We start from the raw sequence: 20,786 nt of genomic DNA on the forward strand, positions 1-20,786 counted from the left end.
GCTAGAAACTACACTAAAAAGCTGCAAGGTCAGCAGTTTGAAACTACCAGTGGTTCCACGGGCGAAAGATGAGGCTTTCTGCTCCCGTAAAGATTTACAGCCTCGGAAACCCTGTGTAGAGTCGCTATGAGTTGGAACTGACTCCATGGCACATAACAACAACACTAAAAAGCTTGACAATATTATCTAGTTTAGCCTTCATTACAACTCTGATATATGTGTTGTTATTAGCTCCATTTCACAGATAAGAAAATACAGAAAGAAATTCACTCAAGTGGTGGCACCAGGATTCAAACTCTGAAGTACGGTCCTGAAAATCTCTGTTTGTATAAACCACAGGCTAAAGTGCTTCCTGAAGAGCATGAAGCCCAAACTGCTGGCAGCCAAGCCTCTGCCAACACAATCACACCTACCTTTTAAGTCTCCTCCTCTGGGAATATACTGGCCACATACCCCACTCTTAGCACAACCTGTTCTTGGAGATCGCCTCATAAGTTCATGCTATTCCCTCAGACAGGTCCGACCCGAATCACACTCATGCACTAAGGCCAATTCCAAGGATCCTTTCCCCATGGTATCATTCTTAATCATTTCCCAGCCTAAAATAGCTTAATTCATTTATTACACTACTTTTTTTTATGCTGTGTTCTTTTTCATTTATTATGTAAATAATTACTGAGCATCTGTTATATGCTGAGGCACTGAACAAGCAAGGTCACTGTTTTATTCATCGTTGAATCAGCTGCACCTAATAAAATATGAGTTCCTCTGTGCACAATCAGTGAGGTGTTCAACCGCTAACCCAAAGACTGCCAGTTCAACTCACCACAAGAACCAGTGTAAGAAAGGCCTGCCAATCTGCTTCCAAAAGGTCACAACCTTGAAAAATTCTAGAGAGCAAAGTTCTACCCTGACACACATGGGGTCACTGTGGGATGACTCAAATCATTGACAACTGGCTGGGGGTGTTTTGGCTAATAAAGTATCTCTGCCACCTATCTGGACTTCTGGTGTGTGCTGTAGGATCAGCAATGGACTGTGAACCACAAGGTTGGTGTTTCAAACCCAACAGCTTCTCCTCAGAAACCCCGTCCAGGCTCACCGTGAGTCCGCATCGGCTATGGATGGCACTTAACAACAGCAAGCAGCACCCGTCTGTGGGTTAGTTATATTGTGGTGGCTTACATGTTGCTAAAGGAGCTCTGGTAGCGTAGTGGTTACGATTCAGGCTGCGAACCACAAGGTCAGCAGTTCAAAACTACCAGCAGTTCTGCAGAAGAAAGATGAGGCTTTCTGCTCCCGTAAAGATTTCCAGCCTCGGAAACCCTGTACAGGGTCGCTATGAGTCAGAACCGACTCCACGGCACATAACAACAACATGTTGCTATGATGTGGGGAAGCTATGCCAGACATTTCATTAAGTATCAGCCAGGTCACACCTGGTGGACAACATTAGCAGAGCTGAACTACGACAGACTAAGAAGAAAGGTCAGGTAATCCACTTCTGAAAATTAGCCAGAGCTTATGGAGCACAACCAAGTACTGTCCAAGATAGTGCTGGAAGATGAGCCTCCTGGATTGGCAGGCACACCCCAATAGTCACATAGTGGACTCAGACATACCAACCATCATGAGAATGGTGCAGGACTGGGTAACATTTCATTGTTATATACAGGGTCACCATGAGTCGGAGCCACCTCAGTGGAACTAATAATAACATATGTAATACATAACAGGCACTAGGGTTGAATCAGAATCAACTTGATGACAACAGGTTTGTTTGTTGTTGTTTATCGAGAAACATGTAACAAATCCCCACTTATTCAGTGAGAGTACCTGCCGTCCTACAGGGAAGGTATCCATGAAATCCTTTTTGAAAAATAATCAGAATTCAATGAGATGAAAACATGGCACAAACACAAAGCATATAAAGTTCTTACTGTTTATGGATTCAGCGAGAGACTTTTATGATCCTTGTTCTTATTTTACACCTTTATTCTCCCAATTGTAGAAGTAGATTTATTTAAAGCTATAGCAGTATGGCGCTGTAAGATAAGCACTGGATCGGACGATAAGCATTTGAGCCTCAAGGTTGGTGGTTCAAACTCACCAGCCTCTACTTGGAAATCCTATACAGGGTTGCTATGAGTTGGAACCGACTCAACGGCACTTAACAACAACAGGATGATGAAGTAATTTCTCAGGTAACATCAAAAAGTCTACAGGAGAAAAATACTTTTCCACTCTGACAGGAGATGTCAATAAACAAAAACTAAATAGCAAAGTAATCCACTCAAAATCCTGACTATAGACTTTCCACTTGCAATTTCATTTACATGAGTAATTCACCCCAATGGCCAGGTATAAAAATGAACTCTGGCTTCAAGAGTCTGAAATTTGAGCCCCCTGAAAATGTTCCAAACAATTCCAGTAACTGAGAATAAGCTACACAGGAGTTATCCAACTCTTTCCCACTTGAAGACCATATCTAAGCAGTAACATGGAAAATGTTAGTTTTCCGCCTATTAAAGTGCCCATGAACAGTCAAGACAAACTTTTATTTTACCTGCTTTGGACATGAGGCTTCACCATCCCACTCTTTTTCCTCAGCAAACCGGAACTGTGAGAAGGAGTCCCCTGTGAATAAGAAAGAAATTGTACAATTTTATGTAAAAGTCCTAAGATTCTCGATTCTCTAAATAATTTCCCTGTCTCCCAAAGCAAAAATACCAACTCTGAAGAGCTAACTTCCCCAAACTCAGTAATATCATTCAAAAGAAGATCCCGACGTCTACACCTTTACACATAATCCCTGTAGAGTGGGTGATGGAAAATACTGTTGACAATTGAATATGTAGTTTCACTCAATTCTCAGAAGCCACCATCCAGAGAGAACTACCTGCAACTCTACTGTGAAGGGCAGCAGACAAGGTCATCTCTGTCCATATTTGGCAAATTTTCATCTTGTATACAAGAAAACTTCATTTGATGGTGAGGCAGAAAAGAACAGGAAGAAGAAATGGACTAGAGGAAAGCAGGCTCTAGACTGGTCCATGATAGACTTAAAATGTATCTTCAAAGAGAAGTGACCAGCCTCCACAATCACTCCAAACATTATCCAAAAAGAATGTCAAATACAAACTATAGCTCAAAGAATGGGCATTAGATTAGTTACTGAAGCACTGCTCTGAGCTGTTGGAATCAGGCAGTATGAACATGTAAGATCATTCAATACCCACTTTACACTCCATCCTATCACCCCTTTTAAATTATTTGTTCTTGTCTAGAAGATCCTCCTACCTTTAACCATTCCTATTTATATTTCAGCTTTCAGGTACAGGGCCTTCTTCTCATGATACCTCTCAGGTGGTCTAACTATAGACTGGGTTCTTTATTTTTAAATGAACAAGTGGGGGGGGGGGCGTTATGGGGGGAAAGAAGAATTCAAAAATAAAGAGATGGACAAAGACAAACTTAGAACCTATCTACTGCCGTTTCTAAACACATAGCTAGTAATATTAACATTTGACAAAATCAAAACTCAAGGCAACAAAACCAAAAACACCTTTAGTCATGAGAAAGGGTAAAATCACTCCTCTTAGTCATTGGAAACTCAATCTGATTCCTGAAAAGTAATGACTAACCTAATTACCAAGGGTGTCTTCCATGTGTATGTAGATATATATATGGAACTAGAGGAAAGCAGGCTCTAGACTGCTTATACATACATATATATATATATATACATACATATATATGTATGTATATATATATATATATGTGTGTGTGTGTGTGTGTGTGTGTGCATGCATGTATTGCAATTGTGTATGTATGTATTTTATAGGTACATGTTAATGTTTAAAAAGGACTATGATAAGGCCATAAAAAACCTTAATTCTAAAATGTAGCAGTTTTATAAACCATATTTGTGGGTGATAATACAAATAAACTAGTTGTTGTTGTTGTTAAGTGCTGTCAAGTCGTTCTGACTCATAGTGAGCCTGTATAGGGTTTCCAAGGAGTGGCTGGTAGACTGGAGTTGCTGACCTTGAGGTTAAACTGACCTTGTGGTCCAGTGCATTATCCTGCAGCAAATACATCAGGACTCCAACAAATTATAAAAGCAAAAATAAGTTAAAAAGTTAAATATTAAGAAATGTGAAAGTTCTTTCCAGTATGAATTTTGTGAACAACACTAATTCAACTCAAACTGTAGCAGCAGAATATAGTAATAAATTACTGTAAATCATAATAACTGTTTTCAAGGAACAGTGAATTTCAGATAGTTTCATTACAAATCAAAGAACAAGTAAAAATCAGTCCACTGACTATTTTATAAAGAAAAAGAAAAACAAAGTATAGAGAAACAAACTAGTGAAATGAACCAGGTTTTGTTTTTAAGTTTTTAATGTCAGGTTTACATGGAAGAACATCAGCTTTACACTCATCCTATCATATTTCATTTCATTAAAATGATTACAATCCCCTCCATGCATCATCATATAACCCCAAAGGGTTCGCCACACAGGCCCACACACACCCCCAGCCGCCAGCACACAGCTCTTCTCCCTCCCTGAGTCCAGTGTCCCCAGCTGCTCCATCTGTCCACGTCATCATCTCTGTCTCCATCCATGGCGTCACTGCCTCTGGGTAGGGTCCCGCTCTCCATTCTTCTTACTTGATGGTCCCAGGGGCCTGCGCTCCTGGGCTGCAAAATCAATCATTCTCTTCCTTTTGTCAAAAAACATCTACCTCTGTATTTCCTAGCCTCACAGTCAGACCTGATGGCAGTTATTCACTATTGTACCACAAGAGTCTTATCCCCATTTCCTTTCGCCAGCCTGGTCCTAATGAATTGGAAATCATTCAGTGGTGATTCTACCTTCCTGTCTGGAACTAGGCTCCCTCTTGAAAGCTTGTAAGCCAGTCACTTCTTGCCTTTATAGGCCCCCCATTTTGGGTAGCCAATGTCTATGTTGCACATCCCTGTCTACCCTGTGTACCAAGGGTGAAGGAGTGATCCTCGCGGTAAAGATTTGTTCCCTTTTTTGAGCTACTACATCCATAAGTATAGGTAAAGTTCAACAAATTGTAGCGAATTACTCCTTTTTTCCCCCTCTTCTTTCTTCTTCTAGTTGAGTTCTGATTATCCCACCATTGAAGCCAGGTCAAAATGGGTAATATCTGCAAGTATGGATGTTCTTGTGCATCTCCCCTCACTTCATATCAGCTGGATGCTTCACTCTTCTCTCTAGTATTCTGTGGCCATGTCACTGCCTCTGGGCCCAGGAGTCCCCAGGTCTTGCCATACTGCTGGCCATCCAGGTCTCCACCTGGGTTCATGGGAGTCTACTGAATGTGGTCAGGCTTAGCTCGCAACTTCATTGCTGTTTTTATCCCCTCTTCCCTTATCGGTGACCAATATGGACACCAGCCAGACCACATGCCTGCTCATGTATTCACCTTAAGTCTCAGTCTTGGAAGGGGCTTTGCTCTGAGAGGTCCCGACCACTTGCCTTGATGGCTCCCAGGCAAACAGCTTACTTGTTCTTGTAGTAATCAATCAGACTGCCATTATTGTTTCAGATTTTTCCTGCTGGTCTTTCTTTCATGAAGTATCTTCTGCTCTTCTAGCTGCTCCAGGCTGATGAACCAAGTTTTTTGTTTGTTTGGTTTTTGTTGTTGTTAATACAAACTAAAGAAGAAAATATGCTGATAGTCTTCACTCTCTAAATGAAAGCCGAGATTAGGCTTATGTATATAAACTAATGCCACCATTGTGAAAGGGCAACCAGTGTAATTGGAGGGGAGATTAAATAAGTATCTGATTATCTAAAAAAAAAAAAATAGGTAAGTATATATATATATATACTTACCTATGTGGAATACTCATAAGAAAGAGCTGAAAATGATTAGCAGTAATAAAAGGATTCAGAAAGGTTATAAAATTTATAAAATGAATAGAACTAGCCAAGAAAACAGATCATAAGAGACTGTAGAAAGTAATGTTGTTGTTAAGTGCTGTTGAGTCAGTCTGACTCCTAGTGACCCTGTGTAGGGTTTTCCTAGGCGCAGCTGGTAGGTTTGAACCACCAACCCTGTGGGTCACAGTCCAGTGCTTATTCTATAGCACCACACCAGGAGTCATTAGAAAGGAATACTTACTACCATGTATCGTATATCAGCATATCGTATACACACACACACATATATATATACATACACATACACAACAAATTATTTAATAGTGCTAAAGCAACTGGCCAGTGATATGGAAAAACTAAGCTAGACTTATTCCTCATTTTATATACATAAACAAATTCAATACACATCAAAGACTTAGGTGATTTGAAAAAGAAGACCATACCATTCTTACAGGAAAGCAGGGCCAAGTCTCTTTAAAATCTTGGAATGAATAAGGCATTTTTTAAAACCACAAAAAATTTAAAACATCAAAATGAAATTTTTTTCTATGACAAAAATTATAAACCCAAAAAATGGCATACTGAGATGAAATGTTTGTAGCACATATGGCAAAAGTTATGGTTCCTTATATGCAAACAGTTCTTTTGCAAATCTACTGGAATAAAGTAACCAAAAAGGCAAAGAGGAAAAGAGGAACAAAACAGAAAAACAAGTGGCTAAAATGTGTATGAAACCAATAATACAAAGATATATTTAAAATTCATTTGGCAGATTTTTTTAAAATGGGCTAAATAGCTTAAAGTCTTCTTTAATGTAACTTTATAAATATTTATGCATACTCATGTGATTGCATACAATTTTATCATCCACATAACCAACAAAATACTAGTAATACAAACACGACATAAGTATCTATTCCAATATCTGAATAGTCACTTTGAAATATAGGTCAGATTCCAACAATGGCTTACTACCTTGTTGCAAATCAACCCTCTTAAGGGTTTGAGGACATCAGAGAATCACCACGGCAACAGATGAGCACAAGGCAATAGGTCTAACACTCAGGACTGCTTTCCTCCTTGAGGCACTTGTCAATGTAAAAGGTGGGGCTGAAGAGCTGAAAACTTGAGGGTTATGAAGCTGAAGAGAACTTCTGCTGGTCTTACAGCACTGGGCAGACAAAATGTGACATTTAGGGCTCATGGACATAGAAGTCTTAGAAAATCTAGCCATTTAAGAAGGAACCCTAATGAGCTACCGCCAAGAAGTACAGATGAACTACAAACTGACTAGTAGGCCCACACAAAGTCTGAGGCCAGCTGTGAAATCAACTCAACCTCTGACTGTGCTTACAAGAGCAAAAGTAAGTCCTTTTAAGTGAAAAATGACACTATCCTGGTGTGGCACTGTAGCTTAATGTGCTGGACTTCAAGGTCGGTTTGAACCATAAGTCGTTGGTGCAAGCTCATCAGCCTCTCCTTGGAAACCCTGTACAGGGTCGCTATGGGTGGGAACCAACTCGACAATGGCACTTAACAATAGTCATTTTGAAACCTTCACTTAAAAATTTTCATACATAATTTCCAAAATCCATGAAAAACCATCAGGGATACCAGGAGACAAGATCAAAATGACCAAAGACTAAGGTGAGGGGGAGGGGTGGAAGTAAGACAAGAGACAACTACCCACAGGGTTATCAGGCATGGATTCTGTAATTCTGCCATGTCAAAATTTCAAAACTAGGAGAAGACACATACAATGGACCATGAAATCATCTTTGACCCACACAAAGTAAGGTACACACATAAAGAATATAAAGAAGACAGTGTTACAAGAAAAATAAGGTATTTCAAGCACATTTTGTTTTTAATAATCAAACTTCAAAACCACACGGTTTAAAGAATGCTTTAAAAGACAAACAAACAAACCTCCTCATAAGCCAAGCATGTAGAGGTTAATAATGTTGTTCAGGGCCACTGAGTGGACTCCAACTCATAGCAACCCTCTGTACAACAGAACACAGTCCTGCACCAGCCTTACAATTGTTAGGCTTAAGCCCATCCTTTTTCAACCCATCTCCTTGAAGGCCTTCCTTTTTTCACTGAATTTCAAATCTAAAAACATTTTTAAAGAACAAGCTTGTGGAGTTGATTAGAGAATGTCAACTTCTCAAAGACTTTCACTGAAGATGAAAGAATGCTCAGATGTGTCGAAACTATGAATGCTAAAATCAAAAGTTCTGGAAAATGTGCTAACAAAATTCTTTCTGAATTATTTCCTGAAATACACAAATCAAAAGTGGTGTTACGGGGTCCTGGTGTGGCGCTGCAGGACACTGCATTGGACTACAAGGTCAGAAACCCTTGTCGGAACGGACTCAACAGTATTTAACAACTACGACAACAGTTGTAGCATAGTGGGCTGTAACTTGGATTGCTAAATGCAAGTTCAGTAGTTCAGGTCCACCAGTCACTCTGCAGGAGAAAAGATGAGGGTTTCTGCTACCACAAAGATTTACCGCTTTGGAAACCCTATACAGAGTCGCTGTGAATTGGAACCAACTCACCAGCACACAACCACCATCTCCCACCACCTCCTGTGTATCAGACTTGCTACGTGCCATCCAGTCAATTCTGACTCATAGCGACCTGTATAGGGTTTCCGAGGATTGGCTGGTGAGTTTGAACTGCCAACTCTGTGGTTCAAACAACCCTGTGATCCAATGCTTATCGTACAGTGCCACATCAGACTTAGGACAGCAGAAATAATCATGACTCCGGAGTATGAGTATCTTAGGAATCAAAAGCATATAAAGTTTGGTCACACACTAAAATTGTGTTTTCAGAGAAAGTACACCACTTTAATCATCCTTCTTCAAAGTCTAACTCCATGGCCGACACAAGATTTTGGAACTGCCTTGACATGTACTTATACAAGACCTTCAAACTAGATGGGAGAGCAACTGAAAACACACCAAACCTCTGCCGTCAAGTGGATTCGGACTCCGAGTGACCCTAGAAGAAACAGCAGAATTGTTCCACAGACTTTCCATGGCTGTAAATCTTGACGGTAGCAGACTGACTCATTGTCCTCTTATGGAGTGGCTAGTAAGTGCGACCACCACGCATCTGTCAGTTTGTTGTACTGTGGTGGCTTGTGTGTTGCTGTGATCTGGAAGCTATGTCATGGGTATTTGAAATACCAGCAGGGTCACCCACTGTGGACAAGGTTCAGCTGAGCTTCCAGATGAAGACAAAGAAGAAGAGATAGATTACTTCCACCTACTTTAGTCACTGGAAATCTTATGAATCGCAGTGGAATGCTGTCAGTACCAGAGACTGAACACTGAAAGATGATGAAGAGCACCAGAAGGCTGCCGCAGTGGCAGCAGCAACAGGCTCGAACGTAGTAACAATTGTGAGGTTGGCACACGACCAGACAGTGTTTTATTCTGTTGTGCATAGGGTCACTATGAGTCAGTCAGTACCGACTTGATGGCACCTAACAATAACAATAGGTCTGAACTGTTAACCTATAGGTTGCTGTTGTTTTTAAGTACCATCGAGTCGGTTCCAACCCACAGCAACCCTGTACAGTGTTTCCAAGGGGCAGCTGGTAAGCTTGAACTGCCGGCCTTGAGATTCAAAGCGACTTTGCAGCCCAGTGCATTAACCCACAATGCCACACCAGGACTCCCAATATTTAACCCACTGCCCCACCGGGCTCTGTACAGGGTCAGCCTTCAACAAGATGGTCTGACAGGCTACAACAATGAGCTCAAACCTAGTCAAGCTTGTGAGGATGGCTGGGACACAGCAGTGTTTTGTGTTGTTTTGTTTTGTTGTACACAGGATCACTATAAGTTGGAACCAACTCCACAGCACTTAAAAACCACCACTAACTGTTAAATAGGCTGTTTGAACAGCAACACAATGCCAACATTTTCTACTCTGTAGGTGGTGGTGGTGTTAAGTGTTGCCAAGCCAGTTCCTACTTATAGCAACCCTATAAAGAGAGTTTGGAGTCCTGGTGTGGCGCTGTGGGTTAATGCATCAGACTGCAATGCCATTTGAACTACAAGGTCGGCGGTTCAAGCTCACCAGCTGCTCCTCAGGAACCCTATACAGGGTCACTATGGGTCGGGATTGAATCGACGGCACTTCACAATAACATACAGAGCTTACAAGGAGCAGCTGATGGGATCAAATAGCCCACCTTGTGGTTAGCTGTCCAATTCTCATCCTATAGCACCACACCGGGGCTCCACTTTGTAGATAAAAAGAACATCAAATTAGCAGGCCTAGTAAATCCAACAATTTTTTATCAAGAAGGTAATCTATTCACTAAAAGCTGCTATTTTCTGAAAATATTCAGAAAGAAAGTCTCAAGAAACTCATCACCATCAAACAAATCCCCAAGTCTGGCAGTTGGTTGATGAGTACATAAGTATTTACTGAATCAGTTACTTATTGGAGAGGACAACAAGCTTAAATTGCTGAGTGGCTACATTACTTCTATTTTGAAAAAACTGACCAAACAGTGTTTTGTTCCTTTCCCTGACCCTCAGTAGAAAGCTAGCTTCTGTTTAGTATTAAGGACTCCTAGGGTAGCGTAGTGGTTACGAGTCGGGCTGCCAACCTCAAGGTCAGCAGTTCGAAACTACCAGCAGTTCCGCGGAAGAAAGATGAGGCGCTCTGCTCCCGTAAAGATTTACAGCCTCAGAAACCCTGTGTAGGGTCACTATGAGTCGGAACCAACTCCACGGTACTTAACAGTGTGGCACTGTAGGGTCAACACTGGACTACGAACCACAAGGTTGGCAGTTCAAACCCACCAGCTGCACCTCAGAAACTTTATACAGGGTCATTATGAGTTGGAACTCACTTCACGGTACTTAACAACAACATTAGTATTGAAATGTGTAATAGAGTAGAGTGGCTGCAGGAGCAATCAGCTGACACCAGTGGTGAGAAATTAGTATGCCTAGCAGCTCCGTGAGAGAAAGATGAGGTTTTCTGCTCCCGCAAAGATATAAAGCCTCAGAAACCCTATACTGGCCACTGAGTTGGAACCAACTCGATGACACTTAAAAACAATAGAATGTCAGAATTAAATGTGGCCATTAAGAATGTTTGTACTGAAATTTTAATGATTTTATTGCAATCTCAGATTTTCTTCTTATATGTCAAAAGTCCATCTGATGTGCATGCATAGCCTTGGAACAATAGGGAATCTATGATATAGGCATCAAAACATACTCTAAATGGGTAAAGGAGGAAATAATGTTAAGGTACTTGACTGTTTGTGGATATTGAGTTTCCCTGCCTACTAGTGTAATACAGACATTTAAGTGGGCTAGAAAGGAATATTGAGATATATGATTACAGAGAGCTGTAAGCCTGTCTTCAGCCTGTAACTGATCGGATTATCTAAAAGGCGACTTGAATATGCCCAGGGAAACACATTTCTTGTTAAGCCTTGTGGAGCCTGGAGTCGTAGGTGGAATTTTGAGGCCCATATAGAACCTTAGGTGGAGGGACATTCCCAATTGAAAAGACAGGCAGAACAACCCAGAACAGCAGATACTTCTTGGAAGGAAGACAAACTGGGGGGAGGTGAGGGCAGACTATGTGGCTGTGACAATATCAAGCAAGCTGTTTGCCTTGAAGTCTTCAGGCAAGAACAGTCAGTCCATTAGGGTAAACCCTTTTCTAAGACTGGAACTCAAAGGGAACACACAAAAAACAGTCATGTATACTTGCTGGCAACCTAGTCCTAGTCAACTTGTGAGCAGAAGTGGGAGAAATACAGCAATGAAGAAACGGGCTGAGATCAGCCATGATCAATATTCAGAAGTCCTAGTCGACTTGTGAATGGAAGTGGGAGAAATGCAGTAAAGAAGACATGGGCTGAGATCAGCCATGTTCCATAGACACCCGATGACCTTGAGATAAGAGAGCGAAGAGGATGAGTTGGCTGACTTGAAGTTCAGAGAGATGTGAGAACTCCTGAGCCCATGGACACCGACCTAGCCATTGGGGGCTAGAGTTAACGGTGAAGTGATCTAAAGAGGGGGAAGGTGTGAGAGAACTCCCATTTGATAGTACTCACTTGGATACTATCATATCTGGGTGACTTGCTGACCAGATGTAAATAAAGAAGTATGATACAAGGAGCAAGCGTGAATGACTACAACCTGATCAACTGGATCTATGAATCAGAACTGAATGGCACTTAACAACAACAACGAGGCCATTTTAAAAATTAGGTAGTACTATATGTACTGACATAGAGACATCCAGTATCTCAAAAACTGTAAGCTTCAGTACATGCAAAGAAATCAGTTAGACATTATATATACCTATTTTAAATATGATTATCTGTCAGAAGGTGGGATTCAGCAAGACTTTTCTTTCTGCATAGAACATTTTCCAGCTGAATTTTATTTTGTAAATAACAAACATATATTACATTTGGGACTTAACGAACGAAAATCAAATCTAGGGGGATGGAAAACAACTAGAATTTGAGGACAAGGGACTGGCTCACAATGCATTTAAGATAGAATATCCATAGATCTCAAAAGCTGGGTTGACAGATATCATTCACTCTAGCCCTCACTTTATAGAACTATGAAGAACTTCAATTCTTAAGAACCCAAATGGTCTGACCAAAGCCACACAGTCAATTCCTAGTGGAACAGCAAGATCTCTCATCTCTCAGCATTTCTTATTATGCCCACAACTAATAAAGCTCTCGCCACTACTTCCACTATGCTTCTCAGCTGTCTCACTTCCCCAGAATAAATACAAATGCTCAATACATACCTTATGGTATTTGATATACTAATATTTTGATATATTGACATTTGAAGATACCAAAATCCAAACTAAGGAAACAATCAAACAAGGGGCAGATCATTCCCCATTGTAGGTAGGAAAGGAGTATCGCAGAGATTTCTTTAAACACATTAACTTTTAAAATAAGACTCTTTACAGATCTCTAAAGTACTCTGGTAATGATAATGTTGGTGAAATAAAGGTGAGCTGTATTAAATCTATCACTATGTTTGTAATAGCTAGGATTTTCACTCTACCTAACTTCTCAACCTGGTCTAACACATGTTTTATGATCACTGGCATCACACAGATCCAATATGCTTGCTAAAACTTGCCATTTACTCATAGATAATACACAGCTTGAATTTTAAGTTGACCCTTTCAGCCCTAGCATTTGAAAGAACTTTCACTCAAGTAAAATGTAACCATCAAAACTACAAATGGAAGTTAGAATGAGATTACTAGGAATCATTTCTGGGCATAGAGAAACCTTTCCATTTCAATATTACAAATCAAGTGTCTTTGTGAAAGACCCACAATCCGTCCACTCCTAATACCCAGTCCCAATAATCTGGTAGTGGCAGTTCCCATAACTGACATTTAGCCTAGCTATTTGAATACTTTTCTCATAAAAATGATCCCAGATCTTTACGGTGCCTCACTTAGAAAACCAACTCCAGAAAGGATGAGAAAGCAGTAGCTCTGGAACACTACATTTTCAACTCCATTTTCCTGGCTCTTCTTTTCACCATGATCCCATTCCTTACTTCACCCCATTACCCTAGGAATACGTCTGCAAAAAGAACACAAAGCCCCTGGGAAATCACAAACTTTAGAGGCTGCTGAAGACTGACAAGTCCACAAACTTCAGAGAGAGAGTATGCTCCTAGTCACCATAGTGGCTGTCAGAGAAAATCAAAGCCCCCTCTTCTCGCTTGGAATTTCTCGACACTCATTTATGAAAGCTGCTGTCTTTGGAAGGTCAAGGTGTATCCTAAGTCTTTAGGCTGACACAGATCAATCCAGAGAAAATTTACAGCTCAGGCTATCTAAAAACAAACAAACCCATTGCCCACTGAGTCAATTCTGACTCATAGTTACCCTATCAGACAGAGTAAGAAGTACCACATAGAATTTCCAAGGTTGGAATCTTTACAAGAAGCAGACTGCCACAACTTTCGGCCATGCAGTGGCAAGTAGGTTCAAAAGTTGGCCGTTCAATTAGCAGCTGGGTGCTTAAACAACTGCGCCACCAGGGATCCCTCACCACCCCCAATCTCCAGCTCCCACAGATGAGCCTTTCTAGATGCGGAAGCCATTCTCTTCAGTATCTGCTCTAAAACAAAGCAATAGCTACCTCTGTGAGGAAGGCTACCCAGGCCACTCCAGTGATTAAGTCAAAAGTCAGGCTGAACCAAGAGAAAAGGGAGTGAAGAGAAATCTCTCCTCTTGCTCAAGTGACTTATAATTAGCTTTCTCACCAGATGTTGTGCCCCCAAAGCCCCTGAGCATCAAACATCCACACTGAGTACTACATTATAAGATGTGCTTATCTTCCCAATGTCACTAAAAACTGGTTTCCCATATGGATGGATTGTGTGGGATAAAAAACCCTATATACTCATGTGCTCTAAAAGGATTCTAGCCTTTATGAGAGGATGATGTTGACATTCTAGAATTTAGAATCTAACTATTTCCTCCAAAAAGAAGATCTGTGCTATACATGCATAACTACAGACAATCAAGTAAAATTTCTCAGGACTGTCATTTTCAGAAAAAAGGCCAACATCAAACCCTAGCACCAAATTCCAAGATAGGCATAAATGATTCGAAAAGACTAACTAAGTAGGAGAATGCACAGATACACCTTCGGAATGGAAAATGAAGTTCTAAGATAATTAGAACTGACCTGCCGCAAAAAGAGTTTATCGGTTAAGATTTGGTCTGAATGCCTGCAGAAAAGATCTGAAAAGCAGTGGCTTCAAAAAGATGAAAGCTTATTATCTCTGCCACCAAAATCAAGTCCAGAATTAGATCATCAAAGGCTTGTATGGTGGCTCAACTCCTTCCAGTTCATTGCTCTGTCATGTGGGAGGAGTCCCTAATGTCTATGAGGCTACATGGTGACCAGAACTCTAGCTACCCCATTAAAATTCCAGACAGCAATGTAGAAGAGTTGAAGAAAAGGAGACAAAAAGCTTGTTTGTTGCCCTCCATCTGTTTAGAAGGTATCTTAGAAGCTACCACAGACCACTTCTCCTTAATTTCTCTTTGGGACAGAAATAAATGGTATGTCTTAACAAGTGGTAAGGTCTGCAAGGGTAATCCTGTTTTTTTCCAGGTAAGACCCAGAGGTTCTTATTGCTAAGGATCTGGGGAGAGTGGATGAGGGGCCACAAGAGGTCTGCTACAAGTTACCAAAAGTCCTTTACGAGAGCTGGTTAGTTACGAGGAGTTAGCATAGATGGCAATCATTATGCTCACTGATGATTAGTTCTCTACAGTTACTTCAAAGACATACTTGTAAAGTAAAAAATTCTCAAACCAAAATTCAGGTTCATTTTAGAGAGTTGTAGGATAAGCAATGGACTGCTACCCACAAGGTTGGCTTTTCAAACCCACCAGCTGCTCCTCAGGAGAAAAATGAGACTTTATGCTCCTGTAAAGATTTACCACTTCAGAAACCCTGTAAATTGGAACCAACTCGATGGCAGTGGATTTGGTTTGGATATATGCCTTTCAACCTTTTTCACAATTCTGAGAAAGGACAAATATGGGTTTACAATACAATGAAAGCTTTTTCTTGTGTGGTGTGTTTTGTTACCAAAACACAGTCAAACAGCACTGACTGTGTTTTGGTAAAACAATTCATTTATCTCACTTATTAATTTGTTCATTCTTTCAAACATTTTTGAGCTCAGCTATGTGCCAAACTCTGAGTGTTAATAATATAAACATAGAAGGCACATTTCCTGCTATCCTTCCTCTCAGAAAGACCCTGATTTGAATCAACCAATTATAAAAAGGATACTTTTTTATTGTCTGTGAAAGCATTTGAATAAGGACTGGGCTTTACACAATATTAAAGAGCTATCATTAAGGCAGTATATGGGCAAAGCATTTACATTTAAGATAAAACAAAACATAACCTTTGGCTGAAAATAAAATATACCAGCTACGTTTATGGGTGAAATGACATCATATGCCAAATTTACTTTAAAATTTCACAGGCAAAACCCGAAGAGAGGGGAGAATAATGTGTGTGTGTGTGTTGGGGGTCAATGAAATATGATGGGCAAAAATAATTAATGAAATATTAAACCAGAATACTGATAACATAAGAGCCCTGGTGAAGAGCTGTGCATTAATACACTGGGCTGCAAAGATGGTTTGATCCACAAGGTCAGTAATTCAAGCTCACCAGCTGCTCCTTAGAAAACTTATTCAGGGTTTCTGTGGGTTGGAATTGACTTGACAGTACTACTAGGCAACACTGGTAACATTAGGTGATGAATACATAAAAATTTATCACCTCATTTCCTCTACTTTTCTGCTTATTTGAGAATTTCTATAATTAAAATATGTTGACATCAGAGTATTCAGCTGCTGAAGTTTTCAGGGTATGGCAATGTGTATGAAAGGTAAAAATGGAAATCTTGGTAAAAGTCAAGGACCAGTGTATCAGCTAGATAATAAACACACAATCTGGTTAAGCGGTTTACCAAAGGAGAATGGTGTTGCTGTTGTTAAGTGCCATCAAGTCAGGTCAAACTCATAGTGACCCTGTGTAGGGTTTCTGAAGAGCAGCTGGTGAATTTGAACCACCAATCTTATGGTACAAATCAACCTTGAGGTCCAGTGCTTATCCTACAACACACCAGGACTCCAATAGGAAAATCTTAAGTGTCATCGAATTGATTCTGACTCAGTGACCCAGTATAGGCTTTCCAAGGAGCAGCTTGTGAGTTTGAACTGCTGACCTTGCTGTTCAAACGGAACTTGTGGTTTAGATGTAGCCTGGTTAGCTGCCAAAGAGATTATGAGTGACTGGCAACTGTTGTTAAGCATCTTCAAGTCACTTGTGACTCCTAGCAACCCTACACACAACAGAATGAAAACACTGCCGGGTCCTGTCCCATTCTCACAGTGGTGTTCTGTTTGAGCTGTCACTGTGTCAGTCCATCCCACTGGGAGGTTGCCCTCTTTTTCACTTTGTCCAAGCATGATGTCGTTCTCCAGGAACTGGTCCCTTCTAATACGTCCAAAGTACAAGGGATGAAGTCTTGCCCTCCTCATTTCTATGTAATATTCTGGCAGTACTTTTTCCAAAGACAGATTTGTTTGGTCTTCAGACAGTCCACAGTACTGACAATATTCTTCTCCCATACCATAATTCAAACGCATTGGTTCTTTTCTGGCTTTTCTTATTTATTCTCCAACTTTCACATGCATGTGAGGCTACTGAAAATACCATGGCGTGGGTCAGGTGTACCTTAGTGCTCAGACTGACATTTCTTTTGCAGCTGATTTTCCTAATCTTGACTGCTGCCTGCTTCCATCAGGGTTGATTGTGGATCCAAGCAAAACGAAGTCTTTGACAACTTCAATCTTTTATATTCAATGTTAATTACTGGTCCAGTTGTGAGGATTTTCATTTTCTTTATATTAAGGTGCAATCCATAATGAAGGCTGTAGTCTTTGCTCCTCTTCAGTAAGTATTTCAAGTCCTCTTTGCTTTCAGAAAGCAAGATAGTATCATCTGCATAACTCTTCCTCCAGTCCTGATGCCATGATCTTTTCTGTATAATCCACCTTTTTGGATTATTGGTTCAGCATAAAGACTGAATAAATACAGTGAAAGGATATAACTTTAGTGTACACCTTTCATGATTTTAAACCATTCATTATCCCCCTGTTCTGTTCAAATGACTGAATCTTGGTCTATGTACAGGTTCCTCATGAGCACAATAAATGTTCTGGAATATTCATCTTTGCAATGCAATGTTATCCATAGTTTGTCATGATCCACACATCAAATGCCTTTGCACAGTCACTAAAGCACAAGTAAGCATCTTTCTGGTATTCTCTGCTTTTAGCCAAGATTCATCTAATGTCAGCAATGATAACCCCTCATTTTACGTCCTCTTCTGAATCTGGCTTGAGTTTCTGACAGCTCCCTGTTGATGTACTGCTGCAACGGTTTTTAAATTTTCTTCAGCAAAATTTTACTTGCATGTGATATTAATTCAGTAATTCCCACTTTCAGTTGGGTTACCTTTCTTTGGAATGAGCACAAATATGGCTCTCTTCCAATCTGTTAGCCAGATAGCTAACTGTCTTTCAAATTTCTTGGAATAGATGAGTGACCATGTCCAGTGCTGCACTGATTTGTTCAAACAGTATAATTTGGTTTCCATCAATTCCTGGAGTCTTGGTTTTTGTCACTGCCTTCAGCGCAGCTTGCACTTCTTCCTTCAATATCGTCAGGTCTTGATCAGATGCTACTTCTTGAAATAACTGAACATCAATCATTTCTTTTTGGTACAGTGATTCGATGTGTTACTTCCATCTTCTATTGATGTTTCCTGCAACATTCAGTATTTTGCCCATAGTATCTTTCAATATTGCAACCTGAGGCTTTCATTTTTTTTTCTTATAGCTTGAGTAATGCTGAGCATGTTCTTCCCTTTTCGTTTTTTAACTCCAAACCTTTGTCTATTTCATTATAATAATTTACTATGTCTTCTTGAGCTGCCCTTTGAAATTTTTTGTTCAGCTTTTTTACTTCATCATGTCTTCCAGCTGCTTTAGCTTGCCTAGGATCAACAGTAAGTTTCAGAGTCTCTTCTGACAGCCACTAGGATCTTTTCTGTCTTTTTAATGAGCTTTTACCTTCTGATATTCTTGATATTATCACACAACTCTTTTGGTCTCTGATCATTAGTGTCTAATGCATCAAATCCATGACTGAGATGGTCTCTACATTCAAGTGAGATATATTCAAGATTATTATTTTGGTTCTCACAGACCTTTTAAATTTTTTCTTCAGCCTCAGCCTAAGCTTGTAAATGAGCAGTTTATGGTCTGTTCCACAGTTGGCCCCTGGCCTTGTTTTGGCAAATGGCATTGAGCTTCTCGATCCTCTCATCCCACAGATGTAGTCAATTTGATTCCGTGTATTCCATCTGGTGTTGAAAAACATACCTGCAATAAAGGAGTCACTGGTCTTGCAAACTTCTATCATGAAAACTCCCTCATAATTTCTACTACCAAGGTTACATTTTCCAACTACCAATCAATCCCTCTTCTGTTTCCAATTTTAACATTCCAATCACAACTACTAGTGCATCTTGATGGCATGTTTGATCAATTTCAGACTGAATTCTTCAATTCATCATCACTGACTTTAGTGGTTGGTGCATAAATTTGAATCATAGTGGTATTAATTGGTCTTCTTTGTGGGTGTATGGATATTATTCTATAATAGTATTGTACTTCATGGTAGATCTTGAAGTGCTCTTTTTGTTTTGTTTTTAAACTTTTTATTGTGAATTGAGTGAAGGTTTACAAACAAGATCATCAGTTTTACATTCAACAAATCAAATACTATTTTTCATCTCAGTGATTACAATCCCCTCCATGCAACAATAGTTACACCACTTACTTACCCCTATTTTTTATGAAGCTTTGAGGAAATATAAAGAGAAAATTAAAAGCACCATATACAACAAAGGGGTTGTTCCAAATGACTTTTAAACAATCTTTTCCATATTTTATACCACTTTAGAGGTATGGCTACTCAAGAAGCATCATTTTATACTGTGCCCAAATAAAATACAGGTTATATCATTGGGGTAGGGGAAATTAATCAAGTTTATCAAATTTTATATCTATATAAATTCCTAACCAACTTGTTTCTATTACTCCTTCAGGAAGTGCAATCTACTAATTGAGGCTGTTCTGGACACTAACAGCCCAACAATGGAGACTGTGTAATGGGACTACACAAGAAGGGTTGACTTAACCCACTTGCTTTCTTTCTTAATGTAAAAGTCTTTAGAAGGTTTCACAATCCTTCCTTACAATGTAGTAAATACTCCAAAGGAAGAGATAATACTTAAAATGTGGTTGATTAGGGACATACAAACATTTCTTTAGATGCACAAGAGGAAAAAGAAGTTATAATCATCATAACATTAGTAAGGGTGGGAAAGATGAGAGATGTAAAGCAACTGAAATAGCTACCTAAGAAGTTTGTAAATCATGTAGGTCTGGAGAGAACATGCTCTCTCTACATTTTAGAAAAGTCTCTTTTTACAGGAAGACTAAGTGAGCTGTCCTCAAATGGTCGCCTTTTCTCCACTCTTGATGGACTTGTTAGATGATATTCCCTGCATCAGCCACTGTCCAACACCCGGACCAAAGACACAGAATGAAATCGTCTAATGGTTTTAAAAGAAGGCCCCAGGATGAAGTCTAAATACAAATAAAATTAGTATATTCTCAGAACTTAAACATGTGCAAATTTTGTGCCCAGAAAGGAGAGAGAAGGTTGAAGAACTATACACATCATCTCATTTAATTCCCCGACAGCTATATTAGTTATTATAATCTTAGGTGGTATGATCATGGGATTTTTTTTTTTACTTCCTTTTTATAATTTTCATGCCTGAGTATGTATTTTAAACTTATTATAAAAATATAAGTATTCATAAATGTAGAAAGAATATTAAAGTGAAATCTTAATTCAGATTCAACTATGATTCCTTCCAAACTTCTTTATTTTTGTATTTATTATGCATTTCTTTTGGAGTATTTTTAAACAAATTCCTAAACATTGTATCAGTTCATCTAGATCCACTTTGAAATGAACATTTCTGAGTCCTAGTATCTTAATGGGTTATGTATTGGGCTGCTAACCACAATGTCAGTGGTTCAAATCCACAAGCCACTCTGTGGGAGAAAGCTGAAGCTTTCTGTTCCCACAGAGATTTGCAGCCTCAGAAACCCTATACAAGGGCC

At 39.7% G+C, this 20,786-nt stretch overlaps 1 protein-coding gene across 1 annotated transcript in view; it reads right to left on the reverse strand.

Moving 5' to 3' along the window:
- Window positions 1-20,786, reverse strand: part of AVEN (apoptosis, caspase activation inhibitor) — a 180,168-nt gene that overhangs the window by 5,853 nt on the left and 153,529 nt on the right. Inside the window, exon 3 of the mRNA XM_006831907.1 lies at window positions 2,567-2,637. Coding sequence (XP_006831970.1) covers window positions 2,567-2,637 — 71 coding nt within the window. The remainder of the gene's footprint in view (window positions 1-2,566; window positions 2,638-20,786) is intronic.

Source organism: Chrysochloris asiatica, unplaced genomic scaffold (assembly GCF_000296735.1).
Source record: "Chrysochloris asiatica unplaced genomic scaffold, ChrAsi1.0 scaffold00004, whole genome shotgun sequence".
In the NCBI taxonomy this organism is placed as follows: Eukaryota; Metazoa; Chordata; class Mammalia; order Afrosoricida; family Chrysochloridae; genus Chrysochloris; species Chrysochloris asiatica.